Consider the following 26,329-nt stretch of genomic DNA (forward strand, 5'->3'; position numbering starts at 1 on the left):
TCATGGGGTGGTAAATTTCTTTTCCAAGGTGTTTCTTTGAAAAATGTGAATTTAAAATCCAAAGGAGTTCTGTACAGGTATTTTTCAAGGCTGGGTACTGTTCAATTGTTACCATGGCATGAAATCTAAGCTGTGCTCCTCAAAACTAAGAAACATAACCAGAAATGATGAACAGTATCAAACATTGTTACTAATAAAGGACTTGGACTAGCACATTAAGATCAGCACCTAAGCTAGTTTGCCATCCTCAATTGTAGGCTTATACCTAGGAAATACTTAGTGTTAGCAGTACAGATTTTTAAAATACCCTTAAAATCCAATTAAAATCTTCAGAAGTCATGTAAAATTTGCCAATACAATGAAGTACACAGCTTTCCAAAACCAAGTAGCTCTCATCACATGCTGTGTTTAATATAAATGCCATTAATTACAGAAAGTTTACCCTACACTTTATGATTTCTTGAAGCAGCTGAAGGAAGTTCCCCAGGTAACTCGGGACTGGCACTGCTGAGATTTCTCTTGCTATGTTGTGACACAAATTTCCCACTTGGTCAATCATTGCGTACATTGGCATGTACAGAGTAATGAGGTTTAAGAATATACTATGGTACTGACATCAGTACAAAGACAACTGACTGTTTAGTTCCACTGATCAGCTGTAAAGGATAATCATTCCAGAAATGACTATTTATAAAGCCTGAGGCAAAACCCACGATTTTTTTTCTTTAAAAAGAAACTTTACCAAAGAAATCAGCATCTGATTGTCTTACAGATCTGTCACATGCATTTAAAATTTAGTTAGCTATTCTCTGATTTTATCTTCCTGCCCTCAAATTATGTTTTAGACCTTATTTGCCATGTCCTTTCACTTACCAGCTGCAGCTGATAGAGCTGGTTCAACATCGTCATATGCTGAGGATTATTAATTGGCGAGGTTAACTGTGCAGGGCTGAGACCAATGTTTTTTGCTGCAAACTGCAAAAGCTGTGCTTGAACCTAAGAAAGAAAAGTGTATTAAACATTGTACATTTACTTCTAACACTGGCAACTGTGTAAGCCATTAATAAGAGTCACAAGATATCAGCTGGAAAACACTATTAGCAGTAGTACCATGAAGAGGCTCTACTACAGATCTTAATAACCACACTTAAATGTCCATTTATAGAAAAAGTGCTTCCCAGCCCTCTTGAAACACTACTTTTTTCCCAGAAGAGAATGTGCCCACACAGACAACCTACAGAACATACATACGAGACCATCTTACCAATGTAACATGCTTACTGGCTAGTAAATAAATCAACAGAGATACAGCCAGGCAAGAGCAGCTGCAAAGCCTCAGGAGCATGACAGAATGCATATGGAAAGGAGAGTGCATATGGAAGAGTTCCAGGGAAAGGGAAAACTCAAGAGTGGAAGTGTTGTCTAACCTGAGGGGATAGAAACTGAGGCACTTGAGCACGAAGACTAGGCTGGGATGAATTAAGAGGTTGCACTGGCGGTTGCTGCGGCTGTTGCATGGTCCTGGCTTGTGCTGCTCCGCTATTGCCAAACATACCCAGATTGCCACTCGGTATCTACAGCAGGACAAGACAGACACTGGTATTTAAAGACATCACTCAACACATAACCTGGAAGCTACTCATTTCCTCAGTGATTATGACCGACACAGATAAAGAAATCAGCACCTCCAGAGTGTACTGACAATCAGGTTTAGAATCAGGCATGGCAGATCACAACATCCCAAACCTCCAAAACATTGTACAGATGCCTGAACAAAAGAGATAGCTGAGGTTGAAGATCACTTTTATAACGATGCATAACCCCAGAGGGTCATAAGATGAATACTGAAAAGTACTCGCCAAAAATGTTTGTATTTGTGTAGGAAGAGCCAGGAGAATGAAGTCATTAAACTCACAGCATCCCAGTCTTTAAATTAGCCAGGCAGTTTTTATACTTAGTCATTTTACCAACCTACTGGTAATGGACATGCTATTAGTGCAGTCTCTGCTTCTGAAAGATATGCTTAATGGGCTGTAAGTGCTTGACAAGTATTGCCTTTAGAAAACTAACTTTGAAAGAATATATGTAAGAAAAGCCACCACAGAATGACAGAGAGTTCTTCTGTGTTGCTATATCCTATCTTTGCTGGAACTTTAATTTATATGGAAAAAAACCCCTTTTCATAACCAACAGCAGTTTATGGACTCTCAGTCTCATGGTATTTATCCATCTTCCTCTCCATCTTCTTTCCTCCTTTTCTTTTGGTTTCAGCATAGTGAGGTGGGTATCATGTCTCTTCTCCCACATAACAAGCGATAGGACAAGAGCAAATGGCCTTAAGCTGAGTCAGGGGAGGTTTAAATAGACTATTAGGATAAACGGCTTCACCAAAGGGTTGGCCAGCACTGGAACAGACTGCCCAGGGCAGTGGTGGAGTCACCATCCCTAGAGAGTTTTAAAAGATGTGTGGATGTGTCCCTGAGGGACATGGGTTAGTGGTGGACTTGGCAGTGCTGGGTTAACAGTTAGACTTGATGATCTTAAAGATCTTTTCCAACCTAAAAGATTCTATGCTCTACCTAGGTGCCAAAAAACTCCTCTTGATTTGACCAGAGATGCTAGAAGCACAGTTCCTTTCTTACCTGTCAAAGCTATGAGCTGTCTTGCCACTACAGCAGGAATAAAAATGCCTCCATCACCTCTCACCCATCTCATCACTGAGTAATTATGCCAGCCAGGAAAGATAAATTAGAGCAATGTCTCTGCCTTAAATTCTGTGACCATTAGCAATGCCTCAAAACACGAAACCTCACATCAATCAAGGCAGAGCTATACTAGGGGTAATGGTATAAATCCATAACACTAGTGTCTCTTCTCAACGGATGCATATAATTAGCAGGCTAATTACTACTAAGCAGTTGTTTTAATGTCCTATAACATGAAGTGTTTACACAGCAGGGAAGTTTTTCCATTGATATTTCATGTGAACAAAGATGTTGCACCCACTTTCAGTGACAGGCACTAGCAGCGAGTCCAAGAGAGCTAAAATTGAACTTGGAATCTCCCCCGACAGCCTTACCTGTCTAGAAGAATTCAAGTTTTGCATGCCCAGCCCTGAGGCAATCCCGCCCAGGGTCTGATTAGGGAGTGCACTGTTTGAAAGGGGGAGCTTCAGGCTTGGTGAAGGCAAAAATGGTGAAGTAGTGGGCTCTTCCACTAGGCCGCCATCCTGATTGGAGAAAGAAAGGGTGAGCTGTGTGCGGCGCCCAGGAGCAGGCAGCACAAACAGTGTCCCATGGGAATATAAAAAGGCATGGGATGGATAAAAATATTAAATAATAATAATAAAAAATAAGGGTATGAATAACAGGGAATGAGAGTATGAAGTGAAGGGAGAAAAAAGAGAGAAACTGGATTAAGGTACTGTTTTTCTTTGATTTGTTGCACTTATTTCACAAATGCACAACCACCCTCACTCACTTCTCCAGAAGGAAAGGAGGAATTTATTCTAGCAGAGCTAATATGTGGCCACCATCTCCTCCCCCTTAGATTTTCTCCTCTCCTCTCTACCAGACTGAAAGGTGGAAAGGGAAGAGACCCAGCACATTTTAGGGAATGTTTGGTGAATTCAGTAGCGGAGCACAGGCATAGGACATACTGCTTTTGCTAAACCAGAACATGGGAAAGGCCAGATCAGCTGATATGAAATCAGTGTGTATTTGGTTCCACATCATAGCTCTGCTCTTTAAAAAAGCATTTTTGCTTTAATCTCCTTTCCTAACGGAGCCAAGTGAGACTTTTTTAATATTCACGTAGCACTGAGTTGTTATTATTATCCACTATGAAACATTACACTCTAACACACCCAATGAACAAAAATACTTAAACCCAATAATGATAATGCTGTCTGTGTGGCCTTCCTGGGAAAGCAATTAAGACCCTGCCTTAGTGTCCCCCAGGAGGAGGCAGATTTTAGCAAGACATAAGGAGTCCCCTCTGATAACTGGGTTGCAAGGAACCACTGCTGAACATGGATATGAGGCACAGAAGGCAGTGCCCATGGGGGGCAAACAGCAAGTCAGAAAATAAAACCATATAATCCTCAATCAAACAGGTAGATATCTAGCTAGTAATACAGTGGGGTACCGAGTTCTATCTCAAACTGTGCTTTGATGTCTGGGAAGCCTGCGGCAAGTATGATCAAATAACACTGTGTACAAAGTAGAGCTCCAAAAACAGACAGAGTGAAAAATCTTTAATTTGCAATGTGCTGGACTGGTGGTTTTCAGGCAATATATTCACTGCAAAAAAAGGGTTTTAAATAGGTGAGAAGCTAGGTTCTTTCAACCAGTAAATTCAGTGCCCCAGAAGATTGTGAGATACTGATAAACCTTTGTTACAAAAGCAGCCCAGTCCGCAAAACAGAGACCCAAATAAATGAGCTGATGCAGCCAGCACACTTGGTGAATTTTATGTTTCAAGTTAATCCTGAAAAATGCATTTTCAACAGCTCCCCTTTGATGCAAAGCAAAAGTTTCTTTACTATGAGGCAAAGTGACACTTGACATGCTATCTGACTATCCTAAGGGGGACACTGACATTTTCTAATGATATCCCCAAGGCCTCGCAGCTCAAGATATTTTACATTCTACTGGACATCAGTCACACTCCACAAACAACTGCAGCTTGCATGACAGGAACAGGTTCAAGGATTTCTCCTTAGATCACAGACATATGTTTACAATTCTACCCTTCCCCGTTTAAAGTGAAAATCGTTTCAAGCTCCATGCGCGATCTCGCCTTCAGATGCCATTGCTTCCTATACGAACAGGCCTATTGACAATGAAAGACCGATGTGATCACTCCCAGCCCCCCAAATTTATTCAAGTCTTGTCTCATTCCCATTATTTTCTCTCATTTTGGACATAAGCAGTGCCAGGGATGGTGGAGGACAAGCCACACTGGAGACTTGGGCGTCTAATATGCAGAACAAGCAGAATGCTGCTGCACACCCACCTTCCCAAGTGTGTTCCTTGGCTGAACTGCAGCAAATGTCTTCTGTAGCAATTTTGTAACAATTGTTCACATTCACTTTGTTCTATTTTTGTAATTTGAACTTGTCATAATGTGCCCACTGTGATGCACAAAGCTGCGCTCTGTAAGTGGATCTGAAATCAATTCATTTAACGTAAAGCATTTTAGTTGGTCAACATCAAGTACTCCTCAGTCATTCTCATCCTAGACGACATGACACTATACTCCTGACAACAGTTTATGATCCATTATTTTCCAGTCTCCTTTATGTAATAATTGTTTCCTGAAGAGTCATCTTTCCTACCTAACCTTTCCTCTTCAGTGGATTTATGTTACAGTTCTCCCACAGGCTAATCAATTAAACAAATCCCCTACACCTGAATGGCCATCCTCATGCTCAATCCAGCACTGCTTTAGACTTTTTTAAACAGACTTAAAACCCAACTATTCTATGATTAGGAAAAGTTTCCAACATTGTGCTTTAATTAGAAACAAGGAAGAAGTCTAGTGAGAATATTTTTGGAAGAATGTGACTGCAGCCAACAGGCATCAAGGCTTGTAGACCTGGATTTCTCAACAGCAGAGAGGAAGAGCTAATCAGAAAACAAGACAGGAGTGAAAAGGAGACTTAATTTGTAAGGTGAGAATTTCATGATCTCCTACATGCTCAAGAATCTGGGAGACAGTTTGGAAGCAGCACCAGGGCAAAGAACACAAGCCTCTCTGCTGCCATTATGGGAGAAAGGTTAAAAATGCAAAGGCAGAGGAGAGCAGGAGGGAAAACAGGTCTGCCAGGGGGCTAACAGAAGCCTCACACAAGGCAAGCTTGAACTAGTGTCAAAGTAGGCTGATGGTACTTCTCTTTAGAGCTGACCTGACTTTTGATCACAACTAATAAGATGGTCCAGAGTTCCACACTTCCACCTGACTATGCTAAAAAATTAAGTGACATCTCTATATGGTTCAAGATTCTCAATTATGTGGTGATCAGTGCAGATTAGCAAACCACCACATTCTCCTTCAGAGCTGAGAACACCACTCATTAGGTGCAGTGAGAATGCACACCAAACTTGAGGCCCAGAACTCAGGAGTGGGAGGTATGAACCCAAATCCCTCCACTTTCAGAAAAGACCCTTTGAAGCACTCTGGGCTTATTTCTGGTATTTTTAAAGATACTTTTCTTACAAACTGGATGGCTCCAGAAGACATCAGGTGACATCCTCAAGCAAATCTGATACCCAAGTACAGTGTGATCGCCACACCAAGCACAAGGTAACGTATCAGGGTACTGCTAATCTGGATCTTTATTTCCTTGAAGTCACTGGATTTTCCCCCTTCTCTTATGGTGCTACAGGGCAAGATAACATCCTGACAAGTAATACAATTAACAAAGTACTAAGTGCCAAAGATCGACTCAGTGTGACACAGAATAAAGAGTATCTGCAGCAAATACTGAGGAGCAGGTGAAAGCAAACAGTCAAAGGTGAAGTTCAACTGCACAGATCACTACTAATCAGAGAGAACAGGGAGTTCAATGGGTTCAGAAGCAAATGTCAAGGCTGTAAATTCTCTCTCCTCAAATGCATAAGATAAAGAAGAGTAAGTGCTGGCTTTATCTGTCAGAGAAAATGCAGGAGAGAAATCCTGGAGTCTCAACTCAGGTGAGCTGAGAGGGAATCAGCTGAGGAAGGGCAGCAGCAGTCAGCACATGAACTCAACTTACAACGTCATGAAGAGGAACCTCACATAACTTATTTAAGACTTAGCAAAGCCAAGCAAAAGGATAATGACTTGCTAAGACAATAAGTAAAATAAGGAACACTGGCTGGTGTGCTTCAGCTATGCAAAGCACTTTTGTACTGACCAACACTGACCTGAGCAGGAAGCAAGGCAGCTCCAGGCTAAATACTCTGAAATAGTACCTCAAAGGGAAAGGAAGGTTTGGAGAAGGAGTTGCTCCAGCAGCATGAGCTGTAAATCTGAGAAGAATTTCTTTGGAAAAAATATCTATTCTTAGAGTAGCAACTCTATTTGCTTAATTCACTTACCAAGTTGCTCAACACTCTGATAGCTAACAAATAGAGTTTGGGATTATTTCCTTTGTTATAGTAAAGTCACTGTGACAGACTATGCCTAGACTGACAGATTTTACTTGCTGTATGAATATTAATGATCGTAGAATTCCCTTCTCAGTGGTGGTGTTTAACATATGTTTCTGTAATTATGCATCATGCTGCACATAATGCACCTCTCTCTCTGGCAGTAATTGTACTGCTCAAGCTCCTGTTACTCTAGAAAATAAAAGGTTAACGGGCATGCCCACGTGAATTTTGTGACCTTCTTCAGGAGAGAGATCTTTCAATCAACATATTCATTAAAGTCTGCCATCAGCAAACGGATTTGCCATAGTTAAGAATGAACTTCACATGGCAGGAAGGGAAAAAGAAGGAAGATGACCCAGATTGAGCCTGACATTGGAGGAAATACACAAGCAGCTCAGCCTGGTTTAAGGAAAAAAAGCCGTATGTGAATGATGTGGTGACCATCACAAATAGGGAGCCCAGAAAGAAGAAATGCTATTATTTCCCCAAAAGTAGAAGAGCAGTTTTCCAACACATACTCTTTACAGGAAGCTGCCATTGCCCTCGATTCTGCAGCACTGTGGCAGCACTCAACTATTACAAAACCTTTTGATATGCCAGGACCCTCTAAAGCAAATTTAGTACAGATGCTAATTTTAGCTTATTCACATAAATAACCCGTAATTATGTAAGATCCATTTGTGCTTGATCAAATTAACTTGTTTACAGTTTGCATTGTACCAACACTAAAACTCAGCAAACTGTTTAGCCTGTGATGACAGCGCAAACAGTCATAGTTGTCATGAAAAGGTCAGTATTTATCAGATGTCCTAGTGTAGCACCATGCCAATTTTCTTAGCACAACACCTGGAAACCTGTCACAACACAAACCGTAACTTTAAGGATAACACTTTAGTTAAGACTCTAAGAAAACAGAGGGTGAAGGGCTGGAAGGATAATCACTATTCAGGGTCAGTAAAGTTTTTAATACAGCCTGTGTTAACAAGACTAGAGATCACTTCTGTCTCACATCCTGCAAACAGCTTGTGTAAAATGAATTGGTTTCAGCATTGTTTGTGAAAAGCACAGATTTCTGCATTCAGAAACCACCCATTAAGAACATTTCAAATAATCTGTTAAATAAAGAAGAGCATCAAGACATTTTTCTTCCCCTATTAATAATTTGGGGGAAGATTCTGAGGGATTTGTAGGTCAGGTTGTAAATAATTTCCTACTGCAGATTTGGCTGTTTTTCCCCACATCCTTTTCTTTAGTTTGAATCTTGGACACCACAAACTTCTGAGGCTGCCTTCTCTCAGTCCTTACATGGTGTTGGAAAATTTGTCATATGTAATCACAGGAAAGGAAGCTCATCGGAGAAGCTGTTTATGATTTTGTGTCTGCTCTTTACTTAACAAAAATACCTCAGGTATTTGTTCCTATTAAATACTGAACTTTCACTGAAATCTGTAAGGAACTCAAAACTCAAGACAGGAATCAGGAGCCTAATTCTTCCAAGATTCTGGCCTTGGTCCTGCCCATTAATTCAGGCAAGGCTCACTGACTCTGGACTCTTGCAGAGTGAAAGGCTTTCTGTGCTCCATTTCCTTGTTCTTCCCATTTCTAGTTCCACCGCACTACTGATTCCTTAGTAAGTTTTCTTTCCAAGTATAACACTGGGGATGACCACTGTTTATTTCTATGTGGAGATCAAATCATTGGTCCTTTCCACAAGGTTTAAATTCCCCACAAGCTTGCGAAAAGAGAGGAAAAGAAAACCAGCAATATGTAATTATCTATCAGCTTTCTAAGCAGACAGTGGAAATCATCAGTATTTCTACACTGTACTGTTTTGGTTTGTGTATCATTCACATTCCTGAACTTACCTTGTCAAGGAAGGTGGGGCGGTCCATGGAAGACTCTTTGGAGATTGGTGGTGGGCGGCAGCCAAGGGGTTTGGTGACCATTCCATTATAGTCGGTCACTCCCATTCCACGCTTGTCCATTTCCACCTTCTTTTCCAGCAGAGCACCTTCACAGAAAAGAGAAATGTATTGAAAAAGGCCACACAAAGACAATGAATTGGCCATCAGCAGTTCAGAGAAGTAGGTCGTACTTAAGAAAGCAGAAGTAAGAAAATATTACCCATAATCTGGATAAGGTTAAACTCTTAGACTCATGAATGGCTCCTGTGTTGATTTAAAGGAAGAAAAAATTACACAGACACTTACTCATGGCCTGATCGAGATTCATATTGTTGCTCTTCAAGGCCTCTTCTGCTGGCTCTCTCTGTCAAACATACAAATTATGTTTAGAGAAAAAATAACCATGCCTATATGGTTTCAAAGCAAACAGAGAAAACACTCTTAAGTGCTGAGTTTCATATTTACTCGGCAGCACAAATAATGTCTGTGCACACTTTTTTTCTGCTTTCATCAATCCCCACAACAATTAAGCTTCAGTTTCTCAAGTAAGTACCAGTTCTAGAAGGTCAAACCTTACTGTTCAGTTTAAATCCATCTTCCCATTTTCTATGGGCAACTTAAATATCACTATGCCTTTCTCTAAGAAAACCAAGGACTGGTAACACCTGTTTTATAAAACTCTGAACTTCAAAAGATCTATAAATATCATCATGCAAAGTGTATCATCGAGTGATCTCAGAGAACACTCTAGTAGCTTACAATGGAGATTTCTGAAACTAGAATAATCATACAATCATGGAATGGTTTGGCCGAGAAGGAGTCTTAAAAGCTCATCCAGTTCCAACCCTTCCACTAGAGCAGGTTGCTCCAAGTCCCATCCAACCTGGCCTTGAACACTGCCAGGGATGGGGCAGCCACAGCTTCTCCGGGCACCCTGTGCCAGCTCCACAGCACCCTCACAGGGAAGTCTAAATGAAATGAAATGTCTAAATGCAGGAAGAAGAACTACTCCCCAGCCTGAAGAACAGACTGAATATCTTTTTGTGGTTACAGTCTGAAACGCTGACAGTCAGCTACCAAAGCTGGGGCATGCATGTTCTGTCTGTGAACACTACTCACAGGGAAGCCCATGTCTGTGAGCTGTTTTATCAGACGGTTCATGATCCAGGCCTCATCTTGCTTGCTAGATGTCTTCATGCCCTTAGTAAATAAATTGGGAGACTCCATTAATGGTCTGGTTCCCTCGTTCATACTAGTGAGATGTACATAAAATAGATGGTAAGTTTTTCATATTAATAATACATGCTACTGAAAGATGTATTAGTACATTAATTTAGAAAGGACTGAAGAACCCTCCGAACAACGTAACTATGATTCTCTTCCCCCACAAAGTGTGCAAATTTTATCTCCGCTGAAGAGGTGTTCAGTGTACTATTTAGTATTTGATTGGCTCACCACTGAATTAAAGCCACCTTTGAATTTACAAATTTCGTTTTAATTAAAGCTTCTGAAATAGTACAACACTTCCTGAAAAACATTCCCAAAACCAAGTTTTCAACCTTGAAGTTAAGAATGTTACTCAGTGTATTTTCTTAAAAACAAACAAGAGCGTCTAGATAAACACCTTTAAAAGATCTCTGTGCAGCTTTTCTATCACAAAATCCTTAAGAAGTCTCTTCCTTTCAGTTCTCCAGAAAGTACCAAGGGACAAGCGTGGATTTGTTTTGGGCTGCGGACAGTACAAGAAACAACCATACTTGATCAAATCACTGGCCTAACTGTTGGCAAATGGAATAACTAACAAACCGGCTAAATGCATTCCCAATTCCTTTAAGTTACAGCCTGGCCTTGTCCTGAAATAAAGACTGTGCAATGGAAAACTTCCTAACATAAAAGCATGTTCCCGAAGGAGTGCAGCATTAATACAGGTTTGCTTTGTTCTCATACCAGTACAAAACTTACAATGAGTAAGTTAAGAAATACAAATCACAAAATCAGAAATAGGTATTTTTTTGTTGAACCACTTCATCACAGACTACTGTTTGCTTTTCTACCACCATGGAAAGTGTCTGAAAGCCCCATTACCACCTTTTTGTTTCTGTTAATACATTATCATTTCTTTAAAACACATAAAAGCTTTAAAACCTACAGAAAACAAAAGCAACAACAAAACCTCCCAAAGCATCTGACATGCTTAAAGTCAAAGCTCTCCCATTTTCCCCTGGAAACAAGGTACAAAGTTCTCCCATTTTCCCCTGGAAACAAGGTAGGCTGTACTTGAACCACTGTAGTGGCAAGCTGCATTCGTGTTCAGGTATCAGAGGTCTAATATAAGAGTTCAGGTGTAATGCAACAGAACAATTACTCTAGAAATGTTACACTAATTCCACTCCTTTTCAGACAGCACCTTGATTTTTGTCTTACCTTTTGAAGTCCTTTCTTCGGGGCATTCCCCCAGGAATTACAGGAGGAGCTGCTCTCTTGTGAAGCAGTATTATTCCACATATCTCCTTCTTCATCTTCCCACTGACTAGTACTGAGATTCACTTCATCCCCACCACTGCCCCAGCCTTCTTGCATAGATTTTGAAGCTGGAGGGAAAGAAAAGAGGGAGAAGAAAAAACTTACTCAATTTCCTGCAAAATTAACAGGAATATCTTTTTATGCCATATCCAGTATGTTAACATTTGAGTATTTTCAAGAGATACAGAGATTCATCAAACAGCTTCACTAGCATTAAATGATAAGGACACCTTCTTCGAAGCTAGCAAAAAAGAAAACTTCTCTGAATACTTCAGAGAAGAAAGCATCCAGCAACAGCAAGTCTTGCTTTGTACCGAACAAGTAAGATCTGTGGTCATGGCCATTCCCGTCTCCTAGGAACAAGAAACCTGAAGTATGATCACACACTTGGCTAAGTGCTATTTCGCTTTCAATGCACCTTACCTTTTTAAGCTGTCACATTCTTCCATCAAACAAAACCAAATTTCAAGGTCATTAATGGTCAGAAACTCAATTCCCACCTCAGAAGAATGGCATTTGAAAGGACACGTGGGCTGCAGGGAGCACCTCACATTCAATTACAAGGTTGTGTTACCTCGTTCCACTTTATTCTGCTTACTCTGTTCAAAACTGGGATTACTCATCTTAAGACCCTGTTTTATGTTTCCGGGGCTTTCTAACTATTTCTCAGTGAAGTATTTTGCAGGAGTGAAAAGTAAAACCTTCCACAACCAAAGCAGAAGCATGCACTGTTGCCTTCAGGGCACTTAGAGACAGGGCATTTTTATTAAGTAACGTTAGTTGGGAACTGTGAAGCAGCAACTTGTTCAGGATGCTCCTGAACCTGTCAACAGTTTTAAGAGCTGAAGAAGACATCCCTTCCCTTAGTTTAACCAGTGAGGTTGTCTAGGCATCCTCATGTTTTGCTTTTCCTTCATCTTAACTGAGCTCAAGGTGCTTCTCATCCCAATACAGGTTTCTTCTAGGCACCTAGAAATCAGTATTATTCACACTCTTCTGCAGTTTCACTGTTTCCTGCACCTCTACTATACTCCGTTTGCAGTACACAACAATACTCTAAGGAATGCCTTTAAATTTATTGGCTCGATGCACTGTATTCATACTTTTGTATTAATCTGGTATCTGGAATATTAACATTCTGAGACAGCTAATGCTGTTTTGAGAATGAAATTATTAGAACAGGCTCTGATTTAACTGCACAGAAAACCAGAGGTAATGCTCAAAAACACTCGCAGAGAACAGAGACACTTTGCCCTGGTTTTCCCCATCCTCTTATGGCAGTGATGCTCATGCACATACCTGGTTTGCACAGTGCTGGGGCAGCAGCTGGAGCATTTGTTCTTCCATATGTCCCTGCCGACTCGGCAGGATTATCTCCCCACCCTGTACCACTGCTGGGGGGTTTCCCCCATGCTGAAGTGCCATTATCAACTGCAGCAGAAGGGGATGACGGCTCTCCCCAAGAAGCTTCAGTCTTTGTGTGGACAGCAGGCATTTCTCCCCAGCCTGCTGAAGCAAGGGGAAGGAGAAAAGAACAATGACATGAGGAAAGGTTTCTTCTGTCAATAACTTCAAAGACAGACAATTTATTAAAGAAAGAGCTTGAACCAGTAAGCAGATAAAGGGTCTCTAATTAAGCATATGAAAATAAAATTCCTTTGATTTGGTCTCAGAAGTCTTTTTCTTAATCAATACCAAGTTGGCAAGACAGAAAGAGTATTTTTAACGTAGCTGGAAGCAGACTGGCTGCCATGTGAGCACCAGACCTGGTCCGAAGGGAGCAGCTGTGTACAACAGGAATACTCTGAGCAGACCAAACAGGGCTTGGGAACCACACAGAGCAGGAAGAGCATTCAGGAGACCTGCACCCAAATCTGAGCTGGGCTTTGCCTCACTGAAAGATTTTAAACTATTTTAGCTCCTTTTTACTATTTATACATTCTAAAATCACTTTTCTCATGCCCTACAAAGTAGGGCATTTGTTACCACTTTCCACACAGATTATATGATGTATGCACTCCTTAAAGCTCTTTATTACAGCTTGTGGTTGACTGTGTTCCCCATGTACCCCTGCATCACTGAGCTTCTACATTATAATAAATATGGCTTTTAAGGAGAACCAAACAAGACTGCAATTAAAACCTACAGTCAAATCATGAGGAACGGCAGGCAGAAGCCTTTGTTTTCCTACACAGTATTATTTTAACTCACTGAAAGACGTAACCTACTCTAAAGAAACCTTCTTAGTCTGGCTTGGCTTGAATGTAATGCGCTTAAATCCATATGACACTGATTTTAGCACTGAAGTTGAATGTGCCAGGAACAGCCATACAGCTACTGAGTCCTACAGAGCAACACAGCCAAACTGAATTTAAACCAACCACTACCTCTTAAAAAAAAAGGTGTTTCTTTTTTCTCTGAAGAGACAATCTGGATCATAGATGGGGTTCAAAACACTTTTTAACATACCAAGCAGCCAGATAGATACATAACAGGCAAGAAAACAAGTTTTACATACACCATACCTGATATTAACCAATTTTTCTATCATTATCACAAAAAGCATTCCATTCCATTCCAACCACGACCTCAATAAGCATTGCAGAACTCAGTCTGCTTGAATTTCCCCTGTTAACTAGGCTGCTAATCCAGGAACTGGTTGTCTTTTTATTGGAGATGAATATTAAAAAGTCTGGGTGTTTCACAATGTAAGGACTAGATGCCTACTTTGCTGCAGCATGATTCCTTTTTTGCTTCCTGATGCAATCTGTAAAAATACTCTGGAAAGGATTCAAAGAGCAGAAACATAACATTTCCTACACAAACTGACACCCGAGGTAAGTAGGCAACAGCACAAAAGTTGCCAAAAAAGAACTTTCTTTAAGAGTACCTTGAAATACATTAAACTAAGCAACAGTGTTTAAGTGAGCACCAAGTCTTTGCAGAACTTCCTGATTTCAACAGGATTTCTGTACTAGAAACTGCAGGCAACATACGTCGCCAATAATAACTCCAACACTGGCTAGCAGAGAAGAAAATTCCTTTCAAATAGATGGGCTCAGATCTGCCCACCGCTCTGGTGTTCCTGTATTACAGATTTATTTTAGGCTCTATTTCCTAAAGCAACTGCAGATCTCTCAGATACGGATCAAAGTGCATATGGCATAAAACATATCCAGACTAAGCCTACGTGTTCAGGAACATGCAGCTTAATAAAGCTCCTTCACTACCAGCGAGATTCACTGTGGTTTAAAACATACTCCTGAAACAACCCTGAACTTCACCTTTTCATTAAAGGGCTTTCCATTTGAAACAAAACTACTGTGTTCTAACCTCTACCAACCTATCTTGTATTTCTGTTTATTCTGTGTACAGGAGACAGACTCAGAGAGACACACGTGTACGTATATAAATGAGCCTCTATTTAACACAACTTCCTTGGTGTTGCACCTAAAACACTTCTTTTCAAGCCTTCTGCTTGTATCTTGAAGCCAACTTTATTTAAGGAACACTTGATTGGAATTTCTGCCTCGCTACTCAGGAGGTAACCTTGTCAGACAACTGTGTGTATTTAATCACACTGGCATCTGAAAAAAGATTAACTGCAGGCAAATGAAATTGAAAACAAAACATCTCTAAAGCACCCACAGGAATACAAATACCAACAGAGTGTACAATACTGATATTCCCCTGAGCTCGTGCAACCTAGACTGGAAACTCAAAGTAATTCAATTTATGAAATCAATCTTAAAGCACAAAATTCATACACTAAAAAGGCAAAGTGTGCTAGGCTGCAGGACAAAAACTCTGTGAGAATCACAACTGGTCCTTGCGTTCCTTTACTATAAATTCAACAACACTGATCAAAGGCCACAGATGTGTAATGTCCAAGTTATTTTAAGTGCTTTAAATGTGCTGAGCAGTAAATAATACAGGATTACAAATTACAGCCAATGCTAAAGAGAATACTTGCAAATATATAAAAGCAGACAAAAGGCATCAGCTACAAGTTTTCAGAAGTATATTAACACATCGAATGAAGGGCAGGGAATGAGTAAACCAAACCTGAAGCCTGCTGGAGAACTAATTTGTGCACAGCAAAAATTAACCTGTATGTGAATTCCAGAGTACTCATCAGTTACAAACCCGTTCTTCCCTCTGTGTCAAGTACCTGCAGTCTTCATGTTACTGTATGAATACAATAGATGCCTCTGTGCTGCCTTTCTATGACTCCATATGACTACTTTAGAAACTTTAAAAAGGTCAATAAAAATACACTGTGGAGTGAATGCTGCAAATCCTACAGGTGAAAGAATTCCTTTGTATTCTCCAAAGGCCTTTCTTTTTTAAACAAGGTTTTTCCTCCTTTTTTCACTAATCCAGTCTGTTCCGTATTTGAAACAGACACAGGTGGAACGTTAGTTCAAAGATTCTGTAGTCCCAGCAGCTTGTCTCTGGCAGTGTGATGCTTCCCAGGGTTATTAAGGGCAGCTCACAAACAGCATTACAGGGGGACTGAATGAAGGCAAGAAGGTACTTTTAAACTCCTTTACATAGCTGTTTGGAAGGAAAACACCTTCACAGGGGTCCCCAAACCTGAACCCACCCTGTTTTCAAAAATTCCGCTCACAGAAAGGTTATTTTTTTCATGAAAATAACACTCATTTAGGCTTTTCCTACAGCTCCGTGCCTCAGCAACAACCCAGATCTGCCTGATGTTGTTTTGCAATAGAACGAGCTCTGTTAAAAGGTTCTCTGGCAAGAAAGTGAAGTTTTTAAACACTGTTCACATCGCAAGAACCAAAAAGATCACAGCGAGTCATAAACATGGACACATTGGCAGAGCTTTGTTTTATAGAAATAAAACCATAATTAACATTGGGCTACAGCCAAGAGGAAATCCTCAAGGGAAAGTGAAATGTTAACTAAGCTGTGGCAGGATGCAGTTGTTTTCCCTCAAAATAACCCTATAGTCATTTGGATGGCAGGAATTGTTTTCCTTGAAGTTGTTTGGTCTGTGATGAATACCAGAGCATATGACTACAATACAGGCAACCCAAAATATCAGAACCTGATGTCGATGAAAAACGAAAAAATTAGGTAGAAAAGAGATTGCTTGTTAAAGTCACTAGTTAATCTGCTAATAATAGAAAAGAAATAAGCTATGGGGGTGGAGGATGTAAAAGGGAGGGTTATATATATATATATATATATATATATATATATATATATAATTCAACTGTAACCCTTAACATTTGAAGTCTTCATTTTCTGAAAGGCATTCCAGTTCATGTGGCGGAGCTCCATGATTTAGGGAATCTCCTATTTGCCTTTCAGCACTGAGATCAACCTTGTGTGGAACTGGAGGGCAGCTTGCTCAGGATCACTTGGCTGTCCCCAGAACCTGGCTGTTAAGAGGGCTGAGCACAGGGTTTTAGGTTTTCACATGAGCATCCTAACAGAGCTCAAAGCTGATCTGGTTTCAAATCCATTCAGGTTAAAGTTCCAAGTAAAGAAAATACATCACTTGCAATCTCTGCTTCACAGCAATTACATGCTATGAATGACACAGAAGTTGCCACCTAGACAACAGCACAGGAATGCAGAAGGAGCAGATGATGTTCAGAGCTTTCAGAAGTCCTGGATTTCAACCTAAAATCTGCAGAGGGAAGCTTACATTATGGTTTGCTGTTTCTGTTCTCAGCTGGAGGATGGGTGGTTGGAACCCTCCCAGGCTCTAACCACTTAATGGGAATAAGAAAGCATCAAGCCCACCCCTCAGCATTTGAAGGAAGGATCTGGTGCTGTCTGGGATCCAAACCACTCTCTTTTAATCATCCCTGTTTGCAAAACCTTTTCTCATTTCTTATTCCCCTTGTATCAAAGCTGCAAGAGTTAAAAGTGTTAGCAAAAATTATGCATAAGTAATTTAGATAGATAACCATTAAACCTAAATCCAAACCACTACACTGGCTTTCTGCTTGTCTTCCTAAATAACTCACCACTGGTTTGGTAGCAAGCTCCTACAGCCAAAAAGGACAACATTTATCACATTATCCACACACCACCCCTTTTTGACAGAAAAAGGAATTCCTCTGAGCATTATGTATTTTCAACACATGTGTCCCAGCATCTGCTTCCCATCAGTAGCTTTGAAGTTCTGTATCCAAAGAACTTTGAGAACTTCTGGGGATGGGTGACAACTTGAATAACAAGACTGCAACCTGGCCTCTACTTCTAAACTAATATAGAATAAATATAGAACCCAAAAGGGAAGGCTGCTCCTTTGTGAACAGCTAACTAGTGCTGTACAGAAGAGTTAAAATCCACTTCTTTGCTTTCAGGATGTGTGACTGCCATCTGACAGCTACGCAACACTTGCACGGGAACAGAATCCATGTTTCCTTATTTGGGATATTGCTTGAATAACAGGGAATCATAAAAATGATTGTCCAAGCATGTCATGCCCATGCAGAAGACAAAATACCAGTGACAACTACTTAGTTCACGCGTTGTAAGATCTTAGATGAGCACTTAAACCTGTGCCTTATGGCACTGCCTTTAATTACACAATCATGTTTTGCAGGGAAATACTGTAGAAGGAAAATAATTGTTGTTGGATGAAATACGGCTGGGGATTAAAGAAGTCCCCTGGCTACAGGATTCTGGTCTCCCTTAGTGTAGAGGCTGGAAATGCATAGCCAACAGGACAGGGACTTGGCGCAGGAAAAACAAGGTTTAACAGCACAACACCAAACTGCAAGCCAAGGCCTGTGTCACTGGAAATCCACTCAGTACTCTTCTCATCTTTCAGCTGTCCCAGGCAGGACATGATTTGTAGATGTTTGAAGTCTGTGTAGATTTGCACAAAGACCAACAGGACACTGCCGTACAGCTGCTGGCTGCTGTAGATGTTAAATCAGGTCTCCTGCACTGTGAATAGGGAATCTGATAGGATCAGTTTAAATGCCATTCCTTGCTCTCTCTCTCTCTCTGTAAGATAAGCACATGACCCCACTCTGCCCCTCTGGGGCACAGTCAGAAGTAAAGATGGGCATAACACATAAAGGCTCACGGGGTTGCTCCTAGACTCCTGCTGCAGATTGGACAATAATCCTTCCAAACAGTCCCAGGTATGGCTTTTAGATCAGTTCCTACGTGCACAACTGTACGCAAGCAAAAATACACGAGGCCTAACTCATGCCCTCAATAACTTGACTTAAATTTTAATATCAGAACTATATTCTAACCTGCCTTCTGTTGGTTTTGCTTTAGGATCTTCAAATCCTTCTAATAAACATTTCTGCAAGATGCACAAGACGGTCATTTTAAGGAGCGGATGGTTACCATTAATAAGCAGTCCTCTGACTGCACAGACGTTACTTCAAAGAAATCCTTCCTTTGCTACCATCTATTCACCAGAGGAACTGCTGCAGATTAGCACTAGCTTTTAAATGCCATTTTCAACGTAGGAAGGACTCAGTAAGTTCTCCTCTGCAAGGTGTTAGATTATTTGAGCAGCATTAACAATACATTGCTACATACAAACAGTCTGACAAGCACCAATGTAATCATCCAAAAATCAGCCTACTGGAAGAGACTCCACCAAACCCCTACTTTCGTGATCTCTCCACTACAATTCAGAAATTGGAATTGTCAGTCTCGTGGGTAAAGTTTTAAATATGGATGAAATATGTTTCAGGTAAATGGATTAGAGATCACGTATGGCAGACTGACCAAGGACAAACCTATTTAAACACTTCTCCTCCTGAAGCACATGTTATTTTATTACGAAAGATATTCTCAGCCATTAAAATATTTGACCACAGTAGGGAACATGAGACTATTTTTAAACAGATATTACAGTAAGTTTTAATTACTTCAAAACATCAAAGAGAAAAATGACAGAAGAGAACAAATCCCACTTGGAGAAAAACACAGTGAAAAAGTCAATATTTAGCCACGACAAAGACGAAACAGAAACTCAGAGACAAAAATCACATGAAGAGTTTCAAAGAGCACTGCAAGACCAGATTTATTTTGAGAAGTCTGTGGTCAGAGCTCCAGAAACTTTTATTTCAATACCTCCACCTAAGCGGTTTTCTCCTTTTTTCCCCCCATTTTTATTCCCTGATGCTCGTCTACAGCAGTACTCTGTCTTTGATTAGAAAAACCCCTAGATGCTTAACAACTTGTCTTTGAAACATGGCTGAAGTTAGAATAACTTCTCCCAGCCAGCCTGAATATTAACATCTTTAACCAATCCAGCTTTATGAGAATCGTGTATAAGTCCAGGGTACTACCCGTGCTCAAGACCTGAAATATGGAAGAGAACCAGTTCTTCATCAAAGCCAACAGAAGACAGAACAAAAGCAACAGCCTGAATTCATGCAATCCTTAAGCAGCATCTGGTGCCAAGAGATATGGGTTGCAGAAACGAAACAGATGCATTCTGCCTGAACACGAACAAAGACCAAGCAAGGGTACCACAAGACAACACAATAAAGGTTAGCCGAAAGGCCCCAAACTCTCCAAGGGTTGAATTCAAAGGAAGTGCTAAGTAACAGTGGAAGAGCTTACAAAATAAATACGGATCAATCATCTAAGGACCCAGCACATTACTGACCAGATATTGTTGCAAGCCTTTCTTACGTTCACTTGGACTATGGAATTCTGTGTGCCAGGTTCCATGGGTTCCTGTTGTCCTCAAGACAAGTTAACACTCTTTCAGAGTGTATGACATAAATATAAGATTTCTATCCTTAATGTACAACCACAGAGTCAGACAACATTAAATAATCTGTATAAAGCATGATATAAAACTATTTTCATACCTGGACCAAGCAGCGGGGACCGGTTCGGCTGGGCACTTGACTGGTGCGATGGCTGAGGTTCAACCATGTTGGTGTTGATAATGGTGCTAGTGGTGGTGGTATTGGTTGTGGTACTGCTCTGAATTATAGGATTATTTCTATCCCACATGTTTACAGTCTTGTTGTTGTTGTAATTTGGGTCGCCCCAAGCTGAGGTACCATCATCGATTTCCATCTTGCGGCGAATGGACGGTGGAGATGGCTCTTCCCAGCCAGTTGCCTCACAGTTCTCTTTTTGTTTGGCTGGCACTGGCCCACCAACCCACCCTGACCCAGTCTGTTTGACAGAAGCAGCTCCTCCCCAGTTACTTACATTGTTGTCCTGGGGTTTATTAGCCCAGTTTTGTTGGGGGCTTGGCTTTAAAGATTCCCCCCAACTTGTACCTGTATTAGCCTTGCTGTTTGTGCCATTTCCCCACCCACTGGTCCCAGACCTTGTGGAATCATTCCAGCCAGACCCTGATCTATTGTCAGAATCCCATCCAGATCCATTCTTCTTCCCATCACCCAAGTGTCCAGGAACAGATGATGAATCTGTCCAATCTCCACCTCCTGAAGTCCAGCTTGGATTTGATTTCTGTCCATCTCCCCAGTTTTGAGATTTGGGTTTCTGAGGTTCACCCCAGGTAGGTGATTTGTCCTCCTGATTTGCGGTCCCACTCCAAGCGTGGCCGCTTTTGGCAGCAGCAGCATTATTAACAGTAGTAGAGCTTGCTGACTCTCCCCATCCCCCTGGGCCATTTGGTGCTTTGTTGTTATTGTCTCCCCAACCTGTATTTGTTGGAACAGCTGCCGGTGGAGAGTTGACCCACCCAGATACTGAAGAGGTATTTGTACTGTTCATGATGGACCCATCATTCTTCCCCCCTGAGTTTGAAGATTGAGTAGCTGCACAACCCCAGGCCTCTGTTCCATTGTCATTCTTTCGTTCAGACCTTGGGGACTCTTCAAATTCCCAGGCAGTGTTTTGCTTTACAGGGGTCTGTCCCCACCCTGTATTGGACAGGACCCTGGGGTCAAGGTCATTTCTTGGCAACTGAACTTGCCCTTGGTCTATCATCCCTTTGTCTCTCCTCCTGCCCTCTCCAGCCCCCTCCCTTCCAGTACTGCCTTCATTTTGACTCCCACCGCTGTCATTACTTCCTTCACTAGCTGTGGTGCCAGATGCTGCAGCTTTGGCCCAAGAGTTTATTTGTTCATTGCCCTGCTGCATGGCAGGATTCGGACTGGTAACACTAGAGCTATCCCACCCTGTTGATCCTTTCCCGTTGACGTCGCTATTGGAATGCTGGTTTGGGGGCTTGCCCCATTCCCCGTTCACACCGTTACTGGTGTTCCGGTTGGGGTGGCCCCACGCTCCAGAATGCATACTACCAACACCGCTGTTGCCACCACCCCTGCCCCATGCTAGTACCCCAGGACCAGAAGGAGGTCCTGAATCCCACGCGCTCGCTCCGTTTCCCTCCTTTTGCACAGCACTGCTGGATCCATTTTGTTTAGCACTTAATGCTGAGTTCACAGTGTCTCCATTCCCCTGACTGAACCCAGAATTGCTGTTTCCTGTGGCAGGATTAGCTGGGGACATCCCCCACACTGAACTGCCCATTCCTTCACCACTGCCCCCGCTGACTTGAGAAACTGATGTTCCGTTAGCACCAGGAAGGCCTTGCAGGTGGGGCGGGATGATGGCCCCCATACCAACAGCCATCCCCCAGTTCGGCAGTCCATTTGTCTGCATTGCATTGATAGGGTTTGGTGAAGAGTTCATGGGGTTAGTGTTATTTGGTCCATCAGTGTTAAGGTTCTGAGGTTGTACGCTGAAAGACACATTCTGAGAAGTGGACGTTTGTGGTTCTGTGCTCTCTTGCGGCAGCAAGTTTCCCCAAGCACCTAAGGTGCCTGTTGGGTTCCCATTCTGGTTGCCCATGTTCTGACCTATGGCACTGACTGGACTGCAAATACTGGAAGGGTTGCCTGCTCCCACAGTTCCTTCATGTCCAAGTACAGGCCAGGCAGCTGGATTGGCATTAGGGTTAAGGTTAAGATTAATGCCAGCATTCGAGTTGGAAGCACCCCAACAGTTCTGACTTCTACCATCTCCCATCATGTTGTCCATCTTTCCATCCCCAGCACTGGCAGAGCAGTGAGCTAGGCCAGAGCTGGAGCCCGCAGCCACCCCCCACACTCTGGCCGAGCTGCCGTTACCGTTTGCTCCACCAGCTCCAAGGGCACTCTGGTTAGAAGTGCTTTGGACGAGTGCTCCGTTGGCGCCATTATTGCCATTAGTTTTCTTTGTATGTCCAGTGAAGTTGCCTTGGGCACTCCCTGTAGCCATGCTACTGTTCTCTGAGCCACAGTTGGAGGCAGAGTCAGTGTCTGTAGTACATTCTGAGGCAGACTCAGTCTCAGCTCCGGTAATGGAAGGCCACGCTTCCTTGTCAGTCCTGTCTATTATCACTTTATCCCAGCTGCAGTTGCCTTCACTCCTGAAAGCGGGCTGCTGTCCCCAGTGGGAATTCTCATAATGGTCTCCCAATCCACTGTGGCTGAGATCTGAAAAGATCCAACAAGGTTAAAAGTTAAAAATGAGTCTGCTCTGCAAGCACAGCAAAAGCCCTCAATTAAGCACTATTTTACGTTGCTAGCTACAACACTGCAGTCTGCTAAAATTTAGAGTATGTTCTCTAACATAATACAGAGATTTTCCTCACTACAATAAAGCACGATGCTCATATTCAGCTTCTTTTTAATCTGGCAAAACTCTCAATTAGAATAATGGAACAATTCAGTTCTAGAACAGAGCAACAGAAGTGTTTTCTACCCCTTAGTATACTAGCAAAAATAATGAGCAGGCAATAAGTAAGCGCAGCAAACAAGCTATGAAAAATCTAAAAGCAAAGCTAAAAAGCAAATCTGGAAAAGCACAGGAGAGTATCTAGCAATCTCTTATAATTTATTCTGACTCAATTCTCATTCTTCGGAGAAGCATAAAGAAAGAGCATTAACAAAAACTGTATGTTTGCCTGACATTAGATACAACAAACATCACGTTTAATACACTACACTCACAATGCATTTAGGTTTTTCACTCTTCCTGTAAATAAAGGAACAGCAGACAGCACCTTTTCTATTCAGTTCAATTATATACTTAAACACCTCTGCTGTAACTTACATTTTAGTAGAGAGCCTGGGCATTTCTAAATAACAGTGATTTTTGTCAAGAAACTTACGTCTTAAAGGGTTATATGCAGCTTTTGCACTTGCGCATACAGTCCAATTTCCCCCAAACCCAATGGAAATCAATGTTATGTCACACAGGTACTCAGGAGACAGTATTTTCAGAGCACTGCCCGCATCCTCAGAAACACTAATCCAAAAAATGAAACAAAAGCTCTTGAGCATCTCATTGCTTGCTGGGGTACACCATGTTAAACTGGAAAATACAACACTTCTCAAGCTGAAAACTCAAGCTTAGTTCAAGGTTTTGCATTTACTTTCCATCCCGATTACTCTCTACAAGATTTCTAGTACAGATTACTCCTGCTAGTTTCTTTTGATGGGAATTTGATAACAAGTAATTCAGCCTGACCTTAGGGATATGTACTACAGGTGATCTGCGGAACAGTTCCTCTTAACTGGTTGTCTAAATAAGGGAGAAAACTGCATATCCCTCAGTTACAAATTCTGGATGTCAATTATTTTTACTTGCAGAAAGAGGACTTTGATTATTTATTATTTGAATGAGAAGGATATTGTGTGGGGAAGATGGATGCAACAAATCTCCCAAATCAGCTGTTACCAGTGGATGCTTAACATGCATTAATTTCAGTGACAAATATTTGGGTGTGCTGAGCTCCTATAACAGCCTCCAATTAGAGCTGTTCTAATACTGCAGAAAAACTGTTCCGTGAACAAAAAAGCAGCTTTCTCTCTTTGATGAAGTCTTATTCACACACTTCACCTGTAGCTTTTCAAGAAAGGGAGGTGATTACTTAGTTGGCTCATGAAGATTTACAGAGATGAAGAAACGAAGACAGACTGCATCTTTTTTTATTCCATGTTGGTTTTTGCTTTATTTCTTTTTATTATTTAAGTCAGTTAAAGCAAAAGTATGAATGTCAGAGAAAGGAAGGGAAAGGAGTCTTAGCTCCTCACCTGTCTTCTCATGATGCCAGGAAAAGCCTAGCTTTTCACAGAAAGAGCTAAATAATTGACATGTGTATGACAAGTACAAATGATTTGTCATTGAAAGGGAGCCACTTGGATTTCCCTGCATTGTCTCCCCTACATGCGATGGCTAGAAAGGAAAAAAGCACCATGTTATTCCCAGATAAAGCCAACTGGTTACATTACAGAGCTAAGGAAGAAGGTTGAAAAGTTACCTGATAATCTGGGTTTGTTACACAGGTGTTGAATAGGGAGCAGAATACCAGATAAGATGCGATAGGGGAAGGAAAGCCTATGAAATGGCTTTAAAAGGATCAACGGGGTCAGAAAAATGAGCCTGTAGGAATGAACAAAGAAAAAAAGCAGGAGCAGTCCAGGCCAGAAGGTAAGAAGTTGAGGAAACCAAAGAATCAGATAAGAGGAGCTATGTGAAGCTTTTTCACTTCGCACTGTGGGTGGTGAGATTCAGCACCGACTGTTTCAGACACGACAGGAAGATTTAACAGTGCCTTGAAATACATTGTTCCAATAAAAAAAGGTCTTGTCAAAGCCGAAACCCAAGCTACATGTGCGAGTGCCTGGGAGAACGATGGTGCTGCCCGAGGCAAGTGTGAGAGTGTCTCTGCAGGGCAGCTCTGTGGAGAAGGATCAAGAGCCCAGCACAAGATGTCTCAATACTCCCAAGAATGACACCAACACTGACCAGAAGAGATGAAAGGCAGCTGCTTGTTTAATCTTTGCCTTTCCCTTTTCCTCTCCCCCAGAGGTGGTGGTTAAAGCACGGCTCAAGTTTGAGAGCAGAGACAGAAAGTAATGGAAAGGGGTGGGAATGGAAGAGGAAGGTGACAGAACAGCTTAGACTGCTGAAAGCAGGAAGCAAAAGGGTTCATTAAATAAGACAGGATTTTGAAGAGCAGTCAGAGAAACAAGAAGGAAAAAAAAAAAAAAACAGTGAGGGGGAAGAAGTATAAAACCCAGGAGATGTCCATGTCCATATTAAAAATAGAAAATGGCCAAGTGCCTCAGCCTGGATAAGCATATCTACTCCAGACAGTGTCACACCAAGTATGTTTGGCTTGGAAGCCACACACACGCAGCTCAAACCCCTTTGCTTTTCGAGGGTTTGCAACTCCATAGTTATTCCTCTTTACGTACCATCAGTACAGCTCCTCTTACCAAGGCTCAGATTATGGCCTCAACAATAACCACTGATAACCTCTAAGGAATTAGTTGGATAGGGATTACAGTAATTCCGTGAGCAGCGGTGTACCCGTGCTCTGCCTGCCCTGCTCTGGAGTCACTGGGACCACGCTGGGACCTTTCCTAGGCCAGAGATGCAAAAATCAGAGCAAACCCAGAGTCCTGCAATAACTGGTTCTAACACCAAAGGCTGCTGCTACAAAGCTTATAAAAAAACAGGGTGGAAAAAAAGAGTTCACAAAGTAAACAGAAAGCTGCAAAAGCTGTGACTTTGCTGCCAAAACAACTTAACAGTTTGAGTACAGAATGGATCCTGAAAAGAGTAATTTTTATGTTCTTGTCTCTAGAAGCAAATAACCAAGAGACATTTTCCCATTTTCTGTGACTAGAAGGAGTTAATTCCCACAAACTAAATAACTAGTAGCACAGTCTTACACTTAATCCATAGGGGCTTTAAACATCTGGGGAAAAGAATGAAAGCAAAGAATTTTACGTGATGAAATCTTGAATTTCTTTGGCTGGTTGG

At 41.6% G+C, this 26,329-nt stretch overlaps 1 protein-coding gene across 9 annotated transcripts in view; it reads right to left on the minus strand.

Moving 5' to 3' along the window:
* The window catches only part of TNRC6C (trinucleotide repeat containing adaptor 6C), a 104,607-nt gene that overhangs the window by 18,457 nt on the left and 59,821 nt on the right, over positions 1 to 26,329 (minus strand). For 4 of the 9 annotated variants that reach the window (XM_065693979.1, XM_065693975.1, XM_065693984.1 and 1 more), the window contains 10 exons: positions 20,398 to 22,989; positions 12,863 to 13,072; positions 11,465 to 11,631; positions 10,665 to 10,769; positions 10,160 to 10,240; positions 9,347 to 9,404; positions 9,002 to 9,147; positions 3,080 to 3,229; positions 1,428 to 1,574; positions 874 to 996 (listed from right to left, as the gene is read on the minus strand). In XM_065693979.1, coding sequence (XP_065550051.1) covers positions 874 to 996; positions 1,428 to 1,574; positions 3,080 to 3,229; positions 9,002 to 9,147; positions 9,347 to 9,404; positions 10,160 to 10,240; positions 10,665 to 10,769; positions 11,465 to 11,631; positions 12,863 to 13,072; positions 20,398 to 22,989 — 3,779 coding nt within the window. The remainder of the gene's footprint in view (positions 1 to 873; positions 997 to 1,427; positions 1,575 to 3,079; positions 3,230 to 9,001; positions 9,148 to 9,346; positions 9,405 to 10,159; positions 10,241 to 10,664; positions 10,770 to 11,464; positions 11,632 to 12,862; positions 13,073 to 20,397; positions 22,990 to 26,329) is intronic. The other 5 variants (XM_065693981.1, XM_065693978.1, XM_065693976.1 and 2 more) reach the window with 4 other exon arrangements.

Source organism: Lathamus discolor, chromosome 13 (assembly GCF_037157495.1).
Source record: "Lathamus discolor isolate bLatDis1 chromosome 13, bLatDis1.hap1, whole genome shotgun sequence".
Taxonomy (NCBI): Eukaryota; Metazoa; Chordata; class Aves; order Psittaciformes; family Psittacidae; genus Lathamus; species Lathamus discolor.